General features: G+C 34.0%; 1 protein-coding gene across 1 annotated transcript; it reads right to left on the reverse strand.

Annotated features, from left to right (window-relative positions):
* Positions 1–1,951: 1,951 nt before the first annotated feature.
* Positions 1,952–5,094, reverse strand: LOC111884131 (uncharacterized). The gene is made up of 12 exons (XM_023880461.3): positions 4,545–5,094; positions 4,405–4,447; positions 4,204–4,230; positions 3,990–4,100; positions 3,803–3,921; positions 3,506–3,677; positions 3,224–3,316; positions 3,026–3,121; positions 2,897–2,917; positions 2,739–2,797; positions 2,568–2,658; positions 1,952–2,354 (listed from the first exon to the last, which is right to left on the reverse strand). The coding sequence occupies exons 1-12, from the start codon at positions 4,811–4,813 to the stop codon at positions 2,253–2,255; spliced, it is 1,203 nt and encodes a 400-aa protein (XP_023736229.1). The 5' UTR covers positions 4,814–5,094; the 3' UTR covers positions 1,952–2,252.
* Positions 5,095–21,050: the final 15,956 nt, after the last annotated feature.

A 21,050-nucleotide genomic window follows, 5' to 3' on the forward strand; every position in this document is an offset into this window, starting at 1 on the left:
TTTTTATGAATGTACATATGAACGTTTTTTTTATAAAATCGCAATTAAAAACATATTGGTTTTTTAACGGGATTAATCTAAACGAAAATTGTAGTAGACTCAAATATGAACGTGTGGATATAAAGATTGTTAAAATTCGTGATAGTATGAAGAAGTTACGACGTTCAGAACACAAGACCTAAGCCAAACAACAAGAACGAAGCAACCAAACAGTCGAAGTCGCGGTAGCCATAAGCATGAACAAACCCAAACACCTTGTTAATGATTGTTCCACATAATATGTTGTGAGAAAAACCTAAACGGTCATTAGTATTGAATGTGTACAAAAACAACAAGGACTTATTTTGCAACAAAAAAAAATATTATGGATTAAATGTGTAAAAAAATATTAAGGACTAAATGTGTAGAAAATGAAAAATATATTACATTTTAAAGTCATTTTTCCGACATGCTTGGAGTAGCCAGTAATAAGGATTAAATGTTTAAAGGTAAACAAGTTGAAGGAGTGGATGTGAACGAAAAAAAAAAAAAAAAAAAAAAAAAAAAAACCAAACGTGTACAAATCGAAAAGTATATTACCCTTTTAAGTCATTATCCTGTGTGTTTAATAAAAAGGAAAATAAATAATTACATTGACGGGGGATGTTGAAAATATAAATATATTTTCATATTCAATCTCATTATTTATTTTTGTATTTATCAAGGTGTTTTTTTGTTTTTAGCAATTCTTGTTTTGGGTTTATTTTGTTATAATTGTTAGACAATGGGTTGTTTTTGTTGTTTTGTGGTTCTTGTGGGTTGCGGCTTGTGTTTTTTCAAACTTATGTAGGTGGAAACACGCGGGTTTTACCTATGACCCATATCAGATGACCCGAAGATAAAAGGAGTGATTGGCTTGCATTTGGTTCAAACACACACACACACACCCCTTCATGACTTTCACTCTCGTTCTTCTCTAAACTTGTATAGAGTTAGGGTTTCAGTCTTCTGGTTCTGCAATTGATTTCTTGTGTAATCGTTATAGTTTTAGGTTAAGTGATATTGTTGAGAGTAGATATAGGTGATTTGTAGTGAGGTTTTTTTTTTTTGTAAGTTCCTTAAAACCTTATGGTTCTTTGTCCTCTTATGATATTATAATCGTTGATGTTGTGCATGATGATTTTCTATGTTTTTTGACAAACTCAGTTCATCGAACTCCTATTAAGAGTGATTCGTATATATTAGTTTTTCTCTGTTCACAATAATTTATGTTTTATAGAGTTGTATAATACAACATTTTAAAGCCCAAATTGTTATGTATAGAGAAAAATTATTATATACGAATCAACTACCATTATGAATGGTCTTATACAATTTGTCAAGCCTCCATATGACTTCCTTCTATTAATTGTCAAATCATTTTTATGCCATTTGTAACATATAATCTTTAGTTTACCTATGTGTATAAAATTTGGGACTCACTTAAATTGTTCTTGAGCTTCCGCACAACTTTATCATGATCGACCTCAATTTTGGAAAAACATATATAACAAATTAGGTTCAGTTTCTTTCTCGATTTCTCTAAAGGCCCAAAATATTTATGTCGGTTCTTTAGAAATTAATCTCTATTAGCACAAACTTCTCAAAAATCAAGTAGTTGTGCATATAGGGAGAGTATAAATGTAATGGTTACATACAATGCTTTACACAAAAATACAATGCTTTACACAACAATACTAGCATCACAAAGCTAACAATAAAAGAAGATCTTGGCATTCCAATTTTGTTGTACACAAGTCGAAATCGAAACAATGTAAAGACATAAGTTAGAATATCTCTTAATCGAAATCGAAACAATGTAAAGACATAAGTTAGAATATCTCTTAATCGAAATCGAAACAATGTAAAGACATAAGTTAGAATATCTCTTAATCGTAAGACTTATAAACATCCTATAACATGGAATACTAACTTTTGTTGTCGAGTCAAGGTCCAAATCTCATTCTAACTTTCAAAGCATCTTACAAACATCCTCACTCTAATTGTTAGCATAATCAAAAGACTTAAGAGTACACTTTTACAAATGCTTTGTTACGAGCCAATGCAACTCTCAAGACATGAACAACATATCGGTTATACCCATAGTATCCTCTTTGTTCCATTAAACATAACATTTGAACTCAAACCGAGCATACAACAAAGAGCCGATTAAAATACCATATCCCTTTCCTCTTTGTTCTTAAGGTTCCACGCAAACATTGATCGTTATACAATCAAGACACATAGTTTTTGTCGGCTTCCATGTAGTCACCATAGTATCCTTCCTCATCTCTTCTCCTTCGCAAGTGTTTGTAGTACACATATTGCATTATGATCTATGATTATTACTTCCGTTAAGGTTAAACTACGATTACTTTCTACTAAAAAAAAAAAAAAAGTCACTCAGGGTCCCTCAGAGGTCCCTGGGGGTCCTGAGCTAAACTGGCTTACACTGTCCTGTCACATGAACATCATGTTAGATGTCAATCAGATACAACATCAATCCACGTGGCTAGAATATAACTAAAAAGATAACTAATAAAGGATACAAATGTATCAAGTGCCACACACGCTGCAGCATCGAGCAACCAAGGCATGTTGGCTTTGATTTTTGACCATTCTGTACTTCTTACAAGAATGCTACAATCGAAATTTTTACCATCATCAGTAAACTTCAATAGTTGTTTACATGTAAATGTGTGTGTGTGAGAGAGAGACACCTTGCGACATAAGTGGCATTTGCAACAAGAGCAAAGATGAACATGAGAGGATTCAAACCCTAAAAGGAATTTATAAAGTTAGAAACTTTTAGATCAAGAAAATGACAACCAACACACACACACACACAAAAAAAAAAGTTAAAATGTAATAACTTCACCTCTACACTGCCTCTTTTGATCTGTCGATAACAAAAACACATATTTCAGAAAGCTTACAATTAATCAAATAACAATCGAGATTAAATAAAAAATAAAAAATAAATAAATAAAATAAAAAAAAAACTTACATTCAATACAATCTGAGGAATCCGACCACCCATGTAAATAGCGGCCATCATCCACCCTAACCATTGCCCATACACCGTACTACTTCCACCACCCTCCTACGTCATCAACACAATTAATCAATTAATTAATTAACCAAATAAAAAAAAATCATAACTAAATACAAATTATTTAAACAAAAAATAAAATAAAAATCATACTTGTAACAACTTTCTTCCAACATAAACTTGCATCAAACCCTTGGTATGTGAAGGCAAATTTAATGAAGTAGCCAAGAACGCTCCATACCCCGCCTGTGACGTTAATTAATACAACAACTTATAAATATTTAATATATTTTCTTGATTTTTATCTCAATTAAGCAAAGCTATATATCCTTTCTTTAAAAGGAAACGACAATAAATTATAAAAGCCAAAAACATGAAAAGAAACAAAATTAAAATTAAAAACAAAAAAACCACGTTTTAAAAAATTCAACTTACAGAGCGTGGAATAGGTTTGGGTTGTGTAGTAGGCTTCGGTATTTGAACAGATGACTCATCTTCTGAAGAAGAGTCGTCATCGGCAGCCATGGCAGAAGCTGGACCACTTCTCGTTGTCCATAGATAAGATCGATTGGGTGGTGTCGCGCTTCCCGCCATTGATCTTGCAGACCTGCAAAAAGATTTCGTTTTAATTTCCGTTCTTTTTCTAATTTCATGTTATGGTGTAATGAAATTCGCAATTAATGATGCACAATTCGAGGTATGAAGATGAAGATGAAGATGAAGAAGACGTACGTGAAGAAAAAGTCTTGACGTGGAGAAGACGATGTTGTTCTTATTGCGCGGCTTCGAGAGGTTAATTCATGGGGTTCTGAAGCTGTTGAAGGTCTGAGAAGTTTCTTCGCTTCTTCATCCTGTAAATGATTTGAAATTTTAACGATGTTGAAGCAAAATTTGTAGTGGAATCATTTGTAGTTTTTACCTCTGTGTTAGATGTAGCATGAGCATCGGCTTTTCTGGATTTGAGCCATGTGTAGATGTGATCGTAGTATAAGCTTTGTAAAACTAAGATGATTGTGCTTATCGTGTAAAGCTGTGTAAAATTAACATAAATGGTTAGATTAAATGTGATTTAAAGAGAACGATTTGGTGGAAGTTTTGCGAAAATTAATCCCAAAAAAGCACGACAGATTTACCGCAGCTGTGTAGTATTGAGTCGGCAACTGCATCGAGAAGAAAGAAAGGAAAAAAAAAAAAAACGTGAGAAGAATGATAACGAATTAACGATGAAGGTGGATGTGGATTAGTGGATCTGTTGAAGGTTTTATCGGAGTTTTTTGATTGTTTACATGTTAAAAAAAATCGTTAGAAATTGGAAATCAGACGAAGAAATTCACCGTTGCAGGTTCGAGAAGACAACCCACGAGATTAAAGATATCCCTGCGAAGATCAAATTTAACGATTTGATTCAAGGAAACGAAAAAAAAAGAAGAAAAAGAGGAAGAAATTTCACTGAGGCATTAACACAAACACCTACCCGGCAATCCAAGTGAGGAGGAAGAGAAGTGAGACGCCATGGCTGGATTTAGTACGAAAGTTGGTGATGATTTGAGGGATTTCAGCGACACCCCAACAAACAAGACTTGCGATTCCAAATCCGAAAGATAATTCGTCTCTAAGATTACACAAACAATCCTTGAAATACTTGTCAACCCACCCAATACATGATTTATTCTCTGTTACACAGTATGACAGTGAGTTACTCGTTGTAGGGGTGATATTGTTCTTCAAGAACAATAACTTCATCTCTGCAATGGGGGTTTTGGTATTCGACCCGGATCCGAAAGCAGAATGTGGTGTGGGATTTTTGTGTATGTAATATGCATATAATAGGCCTATATAATGTATGGAACGAATGAATCAAGAAGAAGAAGAAGATGATGATGATGATGATGATGATGATAGACGATTGTAGTAACAGTAGCAAAGTATGTGGGGGCGGGGGAGGGGGTGTAATGTGAAATTACGAAAATAACCTTTGTGTGGATTTTGGTGAAAATCGTAAGAGATTGGATAGCTGTGTGGTGGTCCTTGAGTTCTTGCTCGAAATGTTCGGACTCTTCCCTTTTTTATGTTTAGTTTTATTTATATTTATTATTATTATTCCTAGGATTTTGAACAATAAACATTTAGTATTTCTTAATATAACATTAAAAAAATTGTTTTGTTTTTATATATGAAACTTTGTTGGAAACGAAATATGCACAGATTAAATTTAAAGAGCAAGTTGTCGAAAGAATACTGGATAATATATTTGTATATTCATAAGAATCATTATATTTCATTTAATTTTATGGGTTTAACAAATTGTGTGTTCTCATTAATGAATGTCGATAAAGTTTGATAAGTTTTTGATGTCTGCCACTTAGATATACTATAGAAAAGTTAAAATAGTTATTAATAAAATATTGTGTCAAAGTACAATGATTTTAGTATGATATTTAGTGTTAAAGTGTCGAATTTTATTGTGGAAAGATAACACGGTAATAATAGAAATTTTCATAAAAAATAGTTATAATAAAATATTGTGTCGAGTGATAATAAAATTAGACTGTTATTAGTTGCATGTTACCATATTTCTCAAGAACTGAATCACATACTTAGAAGAAAAATAACCGAATGACTCTTTGATGTTATTGAGAAAATAATTGAAAACTCCAGTTATAATTGGTTCTACGTATTATCCATAACTCGGTAATTATATATATATATATATATATATATATATATATATATATATATATATATATATATATATATATATATATATATATATATATATATATATATATATATATAAAAGAGGTTTCCTAATATTAGATAACTACTAATACACAAAGGAAACTTGTTGAGAGAAGAACTTTGAAAAACACTTGAACAAACATTATTATAAGATTATAGTTACAGAATAAGTTAATCTCAAATGATCATAAAATCGCAACAATAATAATAAGTCAAATTTGTTAGATAGTTAGTTGTGGAATTAAAGTAATGAAAAGTAAAGGAAAGATAAATGACAAGAAGTTATATATTAAGTAAAAACTAAACTGATCATTAACAAGGTTTGCACTCAAACATGAGTTAGTATGTGAGATCAGTTTAAAGTGAAGAGTATCTTCGATGATTATCAATAAGATAGAGATATAAGAAAGTGATCTTTGTATTTCAGAGAGAAAGATCAAAAATCATAGTGAAGAAGTGATAAGAGGTGTTTGATACAAAAGATGAGCACTCTATTTATAGAGCCTCTAAAAGTTACATCCTAAATAAACAAATAATAACCTACTAACTAACATTGTCATGCAAGGTCCATTGGATAAAGAGAGGCTATCACACCAAGGCAAAGGACGTAACATAATCTTCATTGAGGTAGAGGGATTGCGGTTCACTTCTTGAAACTACGATAGACACTTCATTGCGGTAGGGAGAGAGTTGATTGTGGTAGCAGAAAGATAGTTGTGGTAGACAGAAGGTGATTGCGGATTGCCAAGTTTAAGAGGTTCACTTTTTGTTCTAACAATTTCCCCTAAGTGACCTCTTCAACTTTTCTTTATTACTTATCAAGCATCAAAAATTTGATGAGGAGCCACCAAAACTTCCTTACTTCTCCTAGCCAAGTGATTCTTCTTGTAATCTCATACTTCACTTCTTCAGTTGTATGCTTAGATCTCTGAACTGAAGCCAAAGTCACTTCAAGTTGTTTGCGGGTCAGTTAATGCATTGCGATGATTGGGATGAAGTACTTGATATCATTGTTGGCTCTTTTATACACAACTCCAAGTTTAGGGAAGTTGGTTATTCCTAAGGACCTTTCTTAACATCCTTCAGTGAACACTGGTGCGGGTTCAAGAGCTAGGAGATTGAACTTTTGGGCAAGTACCGGATGAATATCCGCATCGATCTTGGCAAAGTTACACACTCATGACTTGAGAAATTCCCAAGCTTCTCATACGCAATCTTCATCTTTGGATGTTTCTCAGACTTGATTTGAAAGACCCTTACAATCAGAAATACTTCCTCAGGATTCATGCAAGGAAAATCAGCTTGAGTCCTGATGTAGTCATCGCCTCTTCTTGTAAGCATGTACTTAATAAAGTCTGACTTCATTAACTTCCTTATCTTGAAACTTTTCACAGCTGATTTGTCTATCATTAGACCAGATGCTCTCAAATTTAGATCCATGCTTGGTATGGAACTGGTTCAGACGTTTAAACTCAAGAGGTATTGATGTGTGTGAAACAAACTAGTTTTAATCCTACTAACTTAAACACAAAGACAAACACACGAAAGGCAGTGTACCTATCGATTAGTAGTTTAGTTCATGTAAGTAGGGTATCGAACACAGGGAACGGTAATAATTAAATTAAATACTAATATTATCTAATTAAAACAATTAATAAAAGATGGGGTTTTTTTTTCTAGTTTTGCAATACTAGAAACTTAATCAATTAATTAACTTTCAAACAAAGACAATTAACAACTAAGAAGAACAAGAAAGGACAACTAGATTCAATGATAAAAAAGACTTCTGTTTAGATTCGATTCACTTATTCCTATGGTTAATTTCGTGGCAAGTTCAATGAATTAATATGTCAATGATTACCGATTCCTAATGTGATTAGCTTCATGTTCATTATTACCAATCCTTTAGTAGACAAGTTAATTCAAACAATGGTCAGTTGATTAAACTAACAAGTTTCCTAGTGTTTAGTTCGAATCAAGCAAGACTTATAACAATAGTTAATCAAATTTGTTCAATTCAATCAATTCATGTATGGATGTTCATCAAACATGCTCACACATTGATTTACATATTTTATAGTTAACCCTAGTTTCATATTCACTATTCCTAGGCATACAATCTTATATTCATAAAACTATATGAATCAAGTAATCAAGAAGATATTCATGCAACTCAATGACTTATTTGTTAACTAAAAACAATTATCATCAATACATAAGGATCTTTAATAAGCTTAACAAGATGAATAGCCAAATTAATATCAATTCAACCACTCAATCAAACCATGTTCATAAGATTATCTCATCCAAATAGAAGTAAAAAGCTTTTAGCTCATATCTACAGCAAATAATAACTTAATTTCAAAATCTAGTGATTCAAGCATGGTTTAAAACAAAGATTAATAAAAGAAGAATGATTGTTCGCCTTTGATTCTCTTTGAGATTGTCTCTTATGTTGAAATCTCGAAATCTAAAGCTTCAAGAACCCTTCTGGTGTTCAATAATCGCAGCTAGCCTTCAGCAAAAGTTAAAGTTCGAATGAGAAGAGTTTCTATATATAAATTCTGAAAAAAGCATCAACTCGACGAGTTTTTAAGAATAACTTGTCAAGATTTTTCGATAATCCGCGTATACAGCGTGTACGGCAAGGCATCTTCGAATCTGGAACATTCTGACAAAACTCGTCAAGTTTTTCCGGGATCAACATTTTCTCAAAACGCGAAAGTCGTCCAAAATTGTGTCTAGTTTTCAGAACATTTTAAATCTCATCAATCGGAGTTACGGTTCATAAGATATGGCCAAAACACTGACGATGGGTCAAGCTGTCCAGCAACATCCTTCTTTCTTCAAAATTCAAGATCCAAGCTTTCAATCGCCAATTCTGCTTCTTTTCCTTCCTAGCATGTATTTTATTGCTGAAATTGAAATATTAAGCTAATTAAGTACGTTTTGTCCATAAATGATATAAAAACAACATAAAGTATTAAGATAATGCATGCATTTTATAACTAAATATGCCCATATCAAAATACCCCACATTTGACTTTTGCTTGCCCCCAAACAAAACTGAATTTTAGCACACTAATACCACATAAGACAATCCCAATCGAACCCAACCATTATGCAAAGACCGCAACGCATGCATTTGTGTCTAAAATTTTTCTAAGAACCCCCCTCAATTCTAAATACTCACAATCCTCATAAATACTTGCCCACTTCTTTTGAACATTGCTCATTTTATGCATCCCTCCGAATCCATCCTAAGAAAAAAAATTTAACCTCAAGTCATTTTTGGTTAAATCCCCAAGCACACATACGAAAAAAATAACCTAGAAAAGAAAATTACAATAAATAAAACAAATACAACTTTTGATTGAATCTTCTATACTTTGTAGCTTTTCTTCATGATATTCTTCTTTGTCTTCATAGCTTTGTAGAATCTTTATTCAAACATTTCATCACTCTTTTTTTTTCAACTTTTATTTTGCTTTTTTTTCTTTTTTTTTTCAACACACTTTTTCCATTCCAAACTAAAAACCTAGAAACACATATGCTTAAGCAAGGGAATTTAACTTCATCCTTTATTGGTTAAAGGAATTAGTCTAGTGTGCAATGACTACTTAAGTTTTCCTGGATACATTTCTGGTACACGATGCTAAACATGTTGTAATCCTCAAACTAAGCGAGGTTATGTTTTTGTCCCATGATTTCACTAGAATAAAGGGGGCCACAAATGCATTATAACTTATATTGGCTCAACTAAACATTTTGGTCTTCATAGAATCATCAAACACAATAATAGCATGGAACCCTAATTGCTTTAACCAAATTTTCTAAATTAAACCTAGTACTTTTTATGTAAAAAAATTTTCAAACCAAGCAAGGATTCTAATTTTGACTAAATGTAATCAACCCCCTACCCCACATTTAAGTTATGCAATGTCCCCATTGCATGTTAAAACTATTAAAGAACAAAAAAGTAAAGAGAGAATTGGAATAGACTCCCCTGGGATAGAAGTTGCAAGGTTGATATTCTTCTTTTGAGCTCCTTCTTCAGCTGACTTTGGACATGGGAATAGCTCATCCACGCCTTGGGTGTCAAATCTCGTGTGGTACAGCTCCAATTATCCAGGAAAAAGCTCTTGGAAAATGATCTCCTTATACTCTTCAGTGACGAGACTCCTTTTTAACCATTTTAAGCATAAGACTCATACCATCACTCAAATCTTCAAATCTTCTCGTCTAGAATCGACCCCTCACTTTATTTCTCTTATGCTTTTAGTTAATTGATCAACTCTCACCCTAACTTCTGCAAGATCAAAAACAAATCCCAAGTAATAATAATAATAATAATAATAATAATAATAATAATAACAACAACAACATCAAAATAAAACATCCTAAATTATCCCTAAATACTAGAAGTTTAGAAAGAAAAAGGAAAGCAAACTCTAATGACGGGTTACCTCCCGCAAACGCTTCTTTTTGTGCGAGTCTTTAGCTGGACTCTCAACTTAATAAACTTCCAATAGACTCAATGCCAATCCATCCGTTGCATGGAATATTTTCTTTGGACCAATTTGTAAAATATGGCTCTTTGCTTCTAAAATTGGCCCGACGAGATTGAATATACAAAACCCAAGAATCTTGATAAGGGTTGGGACCGGTTGGATACTAATCAGAAATGGATCGCGCTTCAGAACTTTCTCCAAAGTTGGAATCGTCACCCCATGCTTCGAAACACAAACCGGAAATACTGGGGACCATGTTGTGGTAATGGTCAAACCACAACTTGGTTCCTGCAATTCAGCTTGTTCTTGTTCTTCATCTGACCCCTCTGCCAGCAATCTTTCCTGCTCCTCCAAGTCTCTTTCTGGATTAAATTCTTCATCTTTTAACACTAGATCTTGTAACTCAGATTTCTATTGTTTATTAGCCAAGATGTCATCTAACCATCTTCCAAATTTCTTCAAATCATCATCTGAGTCATACTCCTCATCTTCTTGCTCAATTTCCTGTACTACTTCCTCAAGAAAAGCATCAAAAGCATCGAGATTTGGAAAATACATAATAAATATTAAAACAAAAAAAACCCGTAACTTTATATGAGATAAATCTCACACAAAGGATCGATAACACTAGCAAATAAAATTAACTATTAGAACCGTTCACCGGCAACGGCGCCAAAAACTTGATGTGTGTGAAACAAACTAGTTTTAATCCTACTAACTTAAACACAAAGACAAACACACGAAAGGCAGTGTACCTATCGATTAACAGTTTAGTTCAGGTAAGTAGGGTATCGAACACAGAGAACGGTAATAATTAAATTAAATACTAATATTATCTAATTAAAACAATTAATAAAAGATGGGGGGGTTTCTAGTTTTGCAAGACTAGAAACTTAATCAATCAATTAACGTTCAAACAAAGACAATTAACAACTAAGAAGAACAAGAAAGGACAACTAGATTCAATGATAAAAAAGACTTATGTTTAGATTCGATTCACTTATTCCTATGGTCGATTTCGTGGCAAGTGCAATGAATTAATATGTCAATGATTACCGATTCCTAATGTGATTGGCTTCATGTTCATTATTACCAATCCTTTAGTAGACAAGTTAATTCAAACAATGGTCAGTTGATTAAACTAACAAGTTTCCTAGTGTTTAGTTCAAATCAAGCAAGACTTATAACAATAGTTAATCAAATTTGTTCAATTCAATCAACTCATGTATGGATGTTCATCACACATGCTCACACATTGATTTACATATTTTATATTTAACCCTAGGCATCCAATCTTATATTCATAAAACTATATGAATCAAGTAATCAAGAAGATGTTCATGCAACTCAATCACTTATTTGTTAACTAAAAACAATTATCATCAATACATAAGGATCTTTAATAAGCTTAACAAGATGAATAACCAAATTAATATCAATTCAACCACTCAATCAAACCATGTTCATAAGATTATCTCATCCAAATAGAAGTAAAAAGCTTTTAGCTCATATCTACAGCAAATAATAACCTAATTTCAAAATCTAGTGATTCAAGCATGGTTCAAAACAAAGATTAATAAAAGAAGAATGATTGTTTGCCTTTGATTCTCTTTGAGATTGTCTCTTATGTTGAAATCTCGAAATCTAAAGCTTCAAGAACCCTTCTGGTCTTCAATAATCGCAAGTAGCCTTTAGCAAAAGTTAGGGTTCGAATGAGAAGAGTTTCTATATATAAATTCTGAAAACAGCGTTAACTCGATGAGTTTTTAAGAATAACTCGTCGAGTTTTTTCGATAATCCGCGTATACAGCGTGTACGGCAAGGCATCTTCGAATCTAGAACATTCTGACAAAACTCGTCGAGTTTAGGCCCAACTCGTCGAGTTTTTCCGGGATCAACATTTTCTCAAAACACGAAAGTCGTCCAAAATTGTGTCTAGTTTTCAGAACATTTTGAATCTCATCAATCGTAGTTACGGTTTATATGATATGGCAAACCACTGACGATGGGTCAAGCTGTCCAGTAACATCCTTCTTTCTTCAAAATTCAAGATCCAAGCTTTCAATCGCCAATTCCGCTTCCTTTTCCTTCCGAGCATGTATTTTATTGCTGAAATTTGAAATATTAAGCTAATTAGGTACCTTTTGTCCATAAATGATATAAAAACAACATAAAGTATTAAGATAATGCATGCATTTTATAACTAAATATGCCCATATCAGGTATCATTTGATCATCAGGAAGGCTAAGGTCGAAAGGTTCAAAGACAGGGAAGAATTTGGAGTTGGGCGAAATCGGAACATCCCAGTATCCATCCAAAGGTGGTTCAACATAAGTTAGAACTGGCCTGTAATAATCATCAAATAATCTTCAAGTGGGATTAACCCAAGAATTGATCAGGGTTTCATCAATGATTGTGTCGAAGCCATGTTCTCTCCAAATTTGTTCAGCGAATTTTGTTGTCTTCCAGTCTTTCTTCCGATGACGAGTGGCAGGAGAGTCATTGGAGTGCTCCGAAGACATTGGTGGTTCCAAATTCTTGAATTGAGGAGGAGTTTCTTGGTGAGGGGGTTGATGATGAACTTCTTGTTGCAGGGAATCTTGTTATGGTGGAGGAGAATGATGAGATTGCACCGGAGTTGATGTTTTAGGAGATGGTTGCGGTGAAGATTGTGGAGTTGGAGGCTTGTTTTGATCCGAAGTTCTTGTAGGAGTTTGATGAACCGAAGGAGTTTTGGAGTGTGAAGGATCAGGTTGTTGATTGAACGGACTGTGATCATTTCCCCCTTTTGAGGAATCAGACACTTGTTGATCCTCAAACAACTACTTTAGTTTTTGGAGAATGTTTCGGTGAACTAGTATTTGATCAACTCGGAGACTTGGAGATTATTTGGGATTTCTTTGTTGAACAAGAGTTAGTGGATTTTCTTTGTAAGCTTGAGAATTTCATTGACATGGGATGGAGCAGAGACAGAGCGTCTAAGGTTGTTAATGGTGGATTGGAGGACCGCAATGGCTGACTCATAAGCATTGTGAGTCTCTTGTACCAGGTTCTTAGAGTGAACAACTTGACTGTCAAGGGTAGACTTGATTTCTTCTTTGAGTGCAGTTACCTCTTTGATGAGGTTTTTAGCAGTGGATAGAAATTGTTTGTGATCTGCAATGTGACTGTTATCAAGGGATCTAATACCCATTTCAATTTTGAGAGAGATGTGCTCTGTAGTCAGACGTTCCCTTGTTTCAAGATTTTCAACCCTTTCAACTAATGACTGTGGGGTAGGGAGCTCAGTGTTTTGAGTTTTGTTGGAGGAGACTACGTGCAAAATTTGGTCGACTTTAGATTGTAGAGAAAGAAATTCTTTTCTTGTAGCTGCCTGCTTCTTCTTCTTCTTCTTCTTCTTCTTTTCCTTAGGCTTTGAATTGGAGTGTTTGGATCCACTTGATTCTTATTCTTTGTAAAAAAATCATCATGAACTCATCTGAATGTGTAGGCCGTACGACTTCATTAACATCCAGAACATCAAGTCTAAACATCGGACCTGAGCTGATCTCTATTGCGGTTCCATCATCGTTTGATTAGTGATTTTCAGTAGTTAGGGGAAGCTGAGATGGACCAAAACCATCTTGAAGATTTTAAGCTTGTTGCATCGTGGCTTCCATTTTTGACATCCATTCTTGAATCCACAAGATATCATGAACAGTTTTCACGTTCTTGAATGTATCAACCCAGTACTTAGCTACGGTTTGAATATCCTTTTCCCATTGCTGAAGTTGTTGAGTTTGCTCAGCCTTGCGTGCCTAAAAAGCCCTGCGAAAAGCTTCATATTTCCTGACTCCGGATTTAGTACTTGGTTGGTACTGAGTCCAGGAATCATCAGAATGATATTTGTCAAATCCTTTAATTCACATCGGGGTGTCCCCGAGGTTCGTGGATCCTAGCATAATGGTGCTCACCATGCCTAAACCACTTGTATGTAATGGTGGTGGAGTAGGTTTTCCCAAGCTTCCTTGGTCTCCTTGACCTGTAGTCAAGTTTCGCCTTGGCTCGGTTCTGACAAGAGTTGAAGAAGTGCCCTACAGTGGGTCATGTGCTTGCAGTGTTTGTGTTACATAAGATGGATGGAGTGCAACTCCTCAGGATCAAAGACATGTAAGTGGATTGCCCTGGAGACATTAAGGCGACTTGTACTAATGGGATCCTCTTGGGATCCAACTATGGGTGTGTCTCCATGTGATGAAACAGATACACTTTCTGTATCTGAGTAGTTAGATAGGGTAAAAGCGAATAAGCCTGCAGGGGCTCCAAGGACTACTAGAGTCTTTAGAGAGACTACAGTATGAGTCTGGTCACACATTTGGCTATTACTAGGGGTAAGTTTGAGCTTTTTGCGTCTGAAAAGATCAATGGAGTCATGATCAGAGTCTTCTACAACATTGACATGTATGTTTTGAGTTTTAGAGGGGGAGGGAGGGGCTTCAACCGAAGATTCAATGGTTTTATGAGAAAGTTTTTCCCTTTTGGACAATGTTACGAGGAGCTTTCTTGGAGGATACAACTTTCTTGAAGCGTTTGGGTTTTGGTTGACTAGACTGTTATTCGGTACGAGGGACTGAGGTTGAGATAGGAGTTGTGGTACCAGAAGGACCTTGGATTTTGGTAGGAACTAGGATAGACTAACTAGGATGAGGAGGAGAAGAATGGTATCGGGCAATACCATTTGTAGCCTCAATATGATATGTGACTTCACGATAATTGAGTCCAATAGTGTGACACCCCCGAACCAGACGGCGAAAACGTCCGTGGGCTCATGTGACTAACAATTGAATAATAATCACAATGAATATACATGAAACATAACACATTCATCACCAACATTACATAATACAACCAACATAGTTCACATCAAGTACATTGTTAAAATACATAAATTCTAATTGTTCAAAGTACGATAAGAGACATTACATAAACAAAACCAAACACACTCGCATATCTTCCAGCTTAACGATTACCTGAGAATACAAGTTATTTTGAAAACGGTCAACATATATAATGTTGGTGAGTTCATAAGTAAGTTTGAATAAAAAATTTTGTATCTTTCGTAAAAACCCAGAAAATCCCATATTTTTTGTAAATTGTCTGAAATGATGTGAAAATCCAGTATAAATGCATGTGTGAATTTCATAGCTATAACTTGTATAAAAGTAGTTTAGGTTCATTGTATTTCGAATAACTGGTAAAAATGTACGAATAATTTCCCCAGAAAATCCGATATTTTCCGTTTTATAGCAATGTTTAGATTTTTGTATCCTTAAATAAGAGTTTTGTATTGACACCCTCAAAGAGTTTATCTTTAAAAGGTTTAACTTTTGGTATCGAATCCCTAAATGAGTCATTATAACCATGCATGATAATGACTAGGTCGCCCGTCTTGGTATTTTTCCAAATGTAGGTCTTGATAAGGATGTTGTCGTCGTAGACTGGTCTAATCTAGCTGTAGCGAATAACTAAGGCGTAGGGGGTCACCCCGTATAGATCTATACACAAACTCCCGCTTTCCACCCAGGAAACTCTGATTATAACTACAGGCTACGATTGTACACTCAGTGGTGCCAACCGACACGTCTCACTAGATTCTCAACTCCTTTTTCGTACCATGTTTAATGTTCACACATATGTTGTAGGTTTGGATTCAAAAGGTACATTTTTATATAAGTATAAGACGTTAAGTAATTACGTAACGCTATAGTTTTGATCACAAGCACATGAATTCCATTCCAAACCCAATTAGCATGTAAATGGACCACGAAGGCCTGGGCCCAATAGACATGTATATGGGCCACAAAGGCCCAATAAACATATAGTCCATAATATAAGCTCAAATTAACATATAAGTGGGTCGCAAGGCCCACTACACATGTCATGGAACACATTGGGTTCAATATACACTTAGTTGGGCCATTTGGGCCCAACGGCCACGTATCGTGAATATTAAGCCCAATAAGTGATTATCGATATAGTTTGTTCGTTCGTTTTTGTTTCGTGGTTTGTTTTAGCTAAGGGCTTACTAGATTGTCGATAAGAGTTTTCTTTTTGAAAAAAAATAACATTTTTACCCAATAATCCTCAAATTTTTAGTTAAGGCCCAAAGTTTTGTAAAAATGACATTTTAGTCCATAAGTTATAAAAAGTTGCAGTTTTGTCCCAAATGTCTAAAAACTTACGGTTTTAGCCCAAAAAGTTAAATTTTCACATTTCGGAACCTGTGTTTGCAGAAAAGTGCATTTTCAGCCCTTCGTTTGTAAAAATTTACATTTTCGGCCCAATTTTGGAAAGTTTTTCATTTTTGGTCCATTTTGAAAATAAATGTTATTTTCACCTCCAAATTTGGTTTATTTACATTTATGACTCCAACTTTGGCTAAATAACATTTTTAAACCTTGAAACTTCATGTTTTTCGCAAATTGGACCCTAAGGCTGCGAGGCCCAAAAGTTTGGCCCAATAAGCTTAAATTTGTATTTTTTACCCTTGTAAAAGTATGTTTAGCATAGAAATATCTTTTTATACATAAAGGACCTGTTTGGCCCCTTTTACAACAAAATTTTCGCTTTTTACCCTTATCTTTTGTTTTCTTGACAATTTTGACCCTTAACAAGATTTTTGTTGAATTCTTTTTGTATCTTAAACATGTGTTCTTCTTTGGCTTGGTAATATGATATGTATAATGAAATAGTTCATATATCCTTGCTAGATAATACTTGAATTTTGAGATTTGCTAAGATCTAACCCCTTATTACCAAATAAAACAAGTATTCACACAAAACATGCATATAACACATAGATCTACACATTTTACTTGTATTCTCCCCTAAAAATCTTATGAAAACCGAAAACAAGGGGGTATGAACTCACCTTTTCTTTGATGATTCGGTTTTGAAGAAGAAATGAAGAAGATTTTGATCCTAGCGAGCTTTCTTGAGTGGATTTCGAACTTAATAAGTTCTAGGAAGCAAAATCACCAAAACTTTGCTTAAAAGAGTGATCTAACAAGAGAATGGAATTATAAAACTTGGAGGTGTAACGACTTACCAAGAAATTATGATTATCTTTTGAAAACCTCTTGGCCTACTAGTATAAAAAGTAGTCTTCTACCAAGACCCAAATGAAAGTAAGTAAATAGTCTTCTAACGAGACTTGCTGATACTAAGTAAGTAAGTAAGTAAGTAAGTAAGTAAGTAAGTAGTCTTCTCACGAGACCCGCTGTAAGTAAGTAAGTAAGTAGTCTTCTCACGAGACCCACTAAAAGTAAGTAATAATGTGATTGGTAGTCCCCATACTAAAATTCTCCTAAGAAGAGACTCAGGGGACTAAAGGTGACTTTCGCAACGAATCGCTAGGTCGAAATCCACATTTATGTTACGTAATCATATATATATATATATATATATATATATATATATATATATATATATATATATACCCAAAACTATACCTATAATAGTTTACTAGAAATATATGAATGTATACCTTTTCTACCCAAAGGTACTAAAATGACTGATTAGAACCTTTATATCTTTATATGTATACATAATATATAACTAATATTTAGACGACATTCGGACAACTAACCGATGCCCTAAGTCCACATCCCAACGAGGAAAAGAAAACAAGGCAAGTTAGCATTTCTAAGTCCTTCAAACATTATTTATATAACCATACATATATAGACATGCTTTTAACAATTGTACTAGGAATAGTAAATAGTATCTCCTAACTATACCTATTATAGTTACTAGTAATGTATGCGAATAACCGCAAGTATGCCTTTGCTACCCAAAGGTACTAAATTGAATGATAGAACTTTTATGTCTATATATGTATACATGATATATAATTAATATTTAGACGACATTCGGACGAATAACCGATGCCCTAAGACCACATCCCAACGAGGAAAAGGAAACAAGGCGAGCTAGCCGTCCTAAGTCCTTTAAATATTACTTATAAAACTATACATATATGGGCATGCATTTGACAATATAAAAGTATAAAAGAAGTTTTGGTAAAACCTTTGAAAAGTTTAATAAATAAGAGTTCATGACTTGATGTCATTTTATAAAACGATTTGAAAGTAGTTGGTTTGATAAGACAGTTTTAAGTATAAGAAAAACCTTTGTTTGAAACACAATTGTAACAAAGTTTGAAAGGAAACATACAGTATGTAAGAAAGTTTGATAAAGAGTTTTAACATGTAAAAACATTTGAGAAAGTCATTTGAAGTAACATATTTAGTAAAACAGCTAAAAGTGTAGTAAATCCATTTGTATGCTAGTTGTTAATCACATGTGATTGACATAATAACTAGCATGATTCAACTTGTATTCCCCCCCCACCCCGTAAAGCATTTATAAACATTTAAAAACATTTAAAAGGTTAATTAAGGGGTATGAACTCACCTGTAGTGAGTGGTTTGTTCGGAAGTGTTGGACAAGGTGCTAGGTGACAAGTGAAGACTTGTACACACACAATGATCCTAATTAACATATAATAAACATATATGTATCTAATTAGTGATTTAACAACTAATTAATCAAGTTAAGACACCCTAGGATATGGAAACACTTTGATTCAAGTGTTATAGGTACCAACGGGTTGCATCTTAGGGTTATATGGTATAGCAGTGGAGTTTATGGCCCATGAACCACTCCTTAAGGAGTTTACGGCCCATGACCATTTCCCCATGAGTTTATGGCCGTAAACTCATGGTACTAAGTTATATTTGGTGTTTTGAGGTCTTATAAGTCATGATTGAGCATCTGATGATCAAATCCAAGCCTTAGGAAGGGACTAATGTCCATTTTACCACTTTAAAAGGGGTTGATGTGTGCATATTTAGTGTGTATTTAGTATAGTTTTTTATTCATATATTAGCTAAATTATCGCATATTATGGACAAAAGGTACTTACAAGTGTTAAATTATGTTTTTCAGTCCAAAGATGAAGCTCGGGAGCAAAAGTAAGCAAGAGAAGCGGTTAGAAGATTGAGAGTGGAATGAAGAAGGAAAACACTGAAAAAGAAGCTTCTACTCGTCGAGTCAGATAGCTACTCGACGAGTCCGGTCGAGGAATCAGAAGGATAATGACTCGGGATCCCAGATAGTTATCGCAATACGGAGAATGTGAGAGGGACTCGACGAGTCACCACTTGACTCGACGAGTCGGACCGCTTATTTAAAGATAGTTCCACAGATCGAGAGGCAGAAGTTTTGGGACGATTCAGAAGTTCTTAGCTGCGAATAAGAAGCCAGAAGAACCCTAGAAGTCGACCAAGGAAGCTAGAATCCAATTCCGGGAATAATTAAGGCATAATTCCTCCATTCTACTTGTTTCTTTTGTTTTGTCAACATGATTAAGCAACTTGAACTTATTTGTTTGCTGTTATTTACCTTAGTTATGAGCTAAATTCTTTAAACTTCTATTTGGGGATACGAAATTGGTAGTATGGTTTGATTCTTGGTAGGATTAATTCTATGTTGGTTAATTTAGTTATTTTAGCTTGCTAAAGAACCTTGTGTATGAATGATAATTGATTTTCTGTTAATAGGGAGATAATTAATTAGCATGAACATCTATTAGTTATCAATCTCATATGCTTAGTGAACACTTTTTGTCATATGTCTAGTGTAATGAACATGAAACTAGGATTAATAAGAAAATCAAGTAAATTTATGTGCAAGCTTGTGAGATGACTATTAAACAAGAAGTTAATTAAAAGATAAATTAATTAGCTACTGCAAGTCTAACTTAACCCGAATATTATATCTAGTAAATTTAATTGAAACAGACAACTGGCCATTGTTTAAATTGATTTATTTGCTAAGGATTAATGAAGTGAATACGGAATTAATCAATTGAATCGGTAACTAGCAAAAGAATTAATCCATTGCACTTTTACCTTGAAATCAACCATAGGATCAATTAAGTTGAACTAAATAGAAGTACTTCTCCGTTATTGAATCTAGTCAAAGTCTTTGTTTTCTAGCTTAACAAGTAATCATTAGTAAGTTTCTAGTCTTGTAAAACTAGAGAAAACCCCTACTTATTAGTTAAATTAGATAAATTAGTTTTTAGTATTTAATTTGCCGTTCCCTGTGTTCGATACCCTACTTGCTTGAACTATACCACAATTGATAGGTTCACTGCCTTTTGTGTGTTATTTGATAATTAAAAGTAGGTTTAAAACTAGTGGGTTTCACACACATCAGGGATTTACAGCCCAAGAACATCCTTGGCCGTAAAATCCTTTGTTCTTGTATTATTTTATGATTTTCAAGTGTTATCAAGTTCAGATTAAGCACACAAGAAGCTAGGGAAATTGTACTTATAAGATAGAAGCTTGATTTGGTGTTTAAGGTCCAAGAACACTAGTGTGTGTTCTTGGTGTTTTGAAGAACACTTGAAGATATAGATATAAATCAATAATGAATGGATGAAATGATGTATAACTAATAGATGTTAGGTTATAACAACTAATCAAGTCGAGAAACACCTACGTTTTCGGAAGATCAGGTGAAGAACGGGATGATAGTTGAGAGAGAATGGAGGGTGTTCTTGAGAATGGAAGTTGGAAATGAAGATTTTGGGGAGTAAACTCATGCTTAAGGCATGAGTTCACGACCTAGGGAGATTTTACGGCCCAAACTCCAAAAGTTTGGCCGTGAACTCTTGGTT

This window comes from Lactuca sativa, chromosome 4 (assembly GCF_002870075.4).
Source record: "Lactuca sativa cultivar Salinas chromosome 4, Lsat_Salinas_v11, whole genome shotgun sequence".
Lineage (NCBI taxonomy): Eukaryota > Viridiplantae > Streptophyta > Magnoliopsida > Asterales > Asteraceae > Lactuca > Lactuca sativa.

What these genes read in the sequence shown, in the direction of transcription:
- LOC111884131 (XM_023880461.3), bottom strand. Translation starts at nt 4,813, where the DNA reads ATGAAGTTATTGTTCTTGAAGAACAATATCACCCCTACAACGAGTAAC. An exon ending in TTGGAAGAAAGTTGTTACAA is followed by an intron (nt 3,122 to 3,223) that starts GTATGATTTTTA and finishes TTGATGACGTAG; the next exon opens with GAGGGTGGTGGAAGTAGTAC. An exon ending in TTCCTCAGATTGTATTGAAT is followed by an intron (nt 2,918 to 3,025) that starts GTAAGTTTTTTT and finishes TGTTATCGACAG; the next exon opens with ATCAAAAGAGGCAGTGTAGA.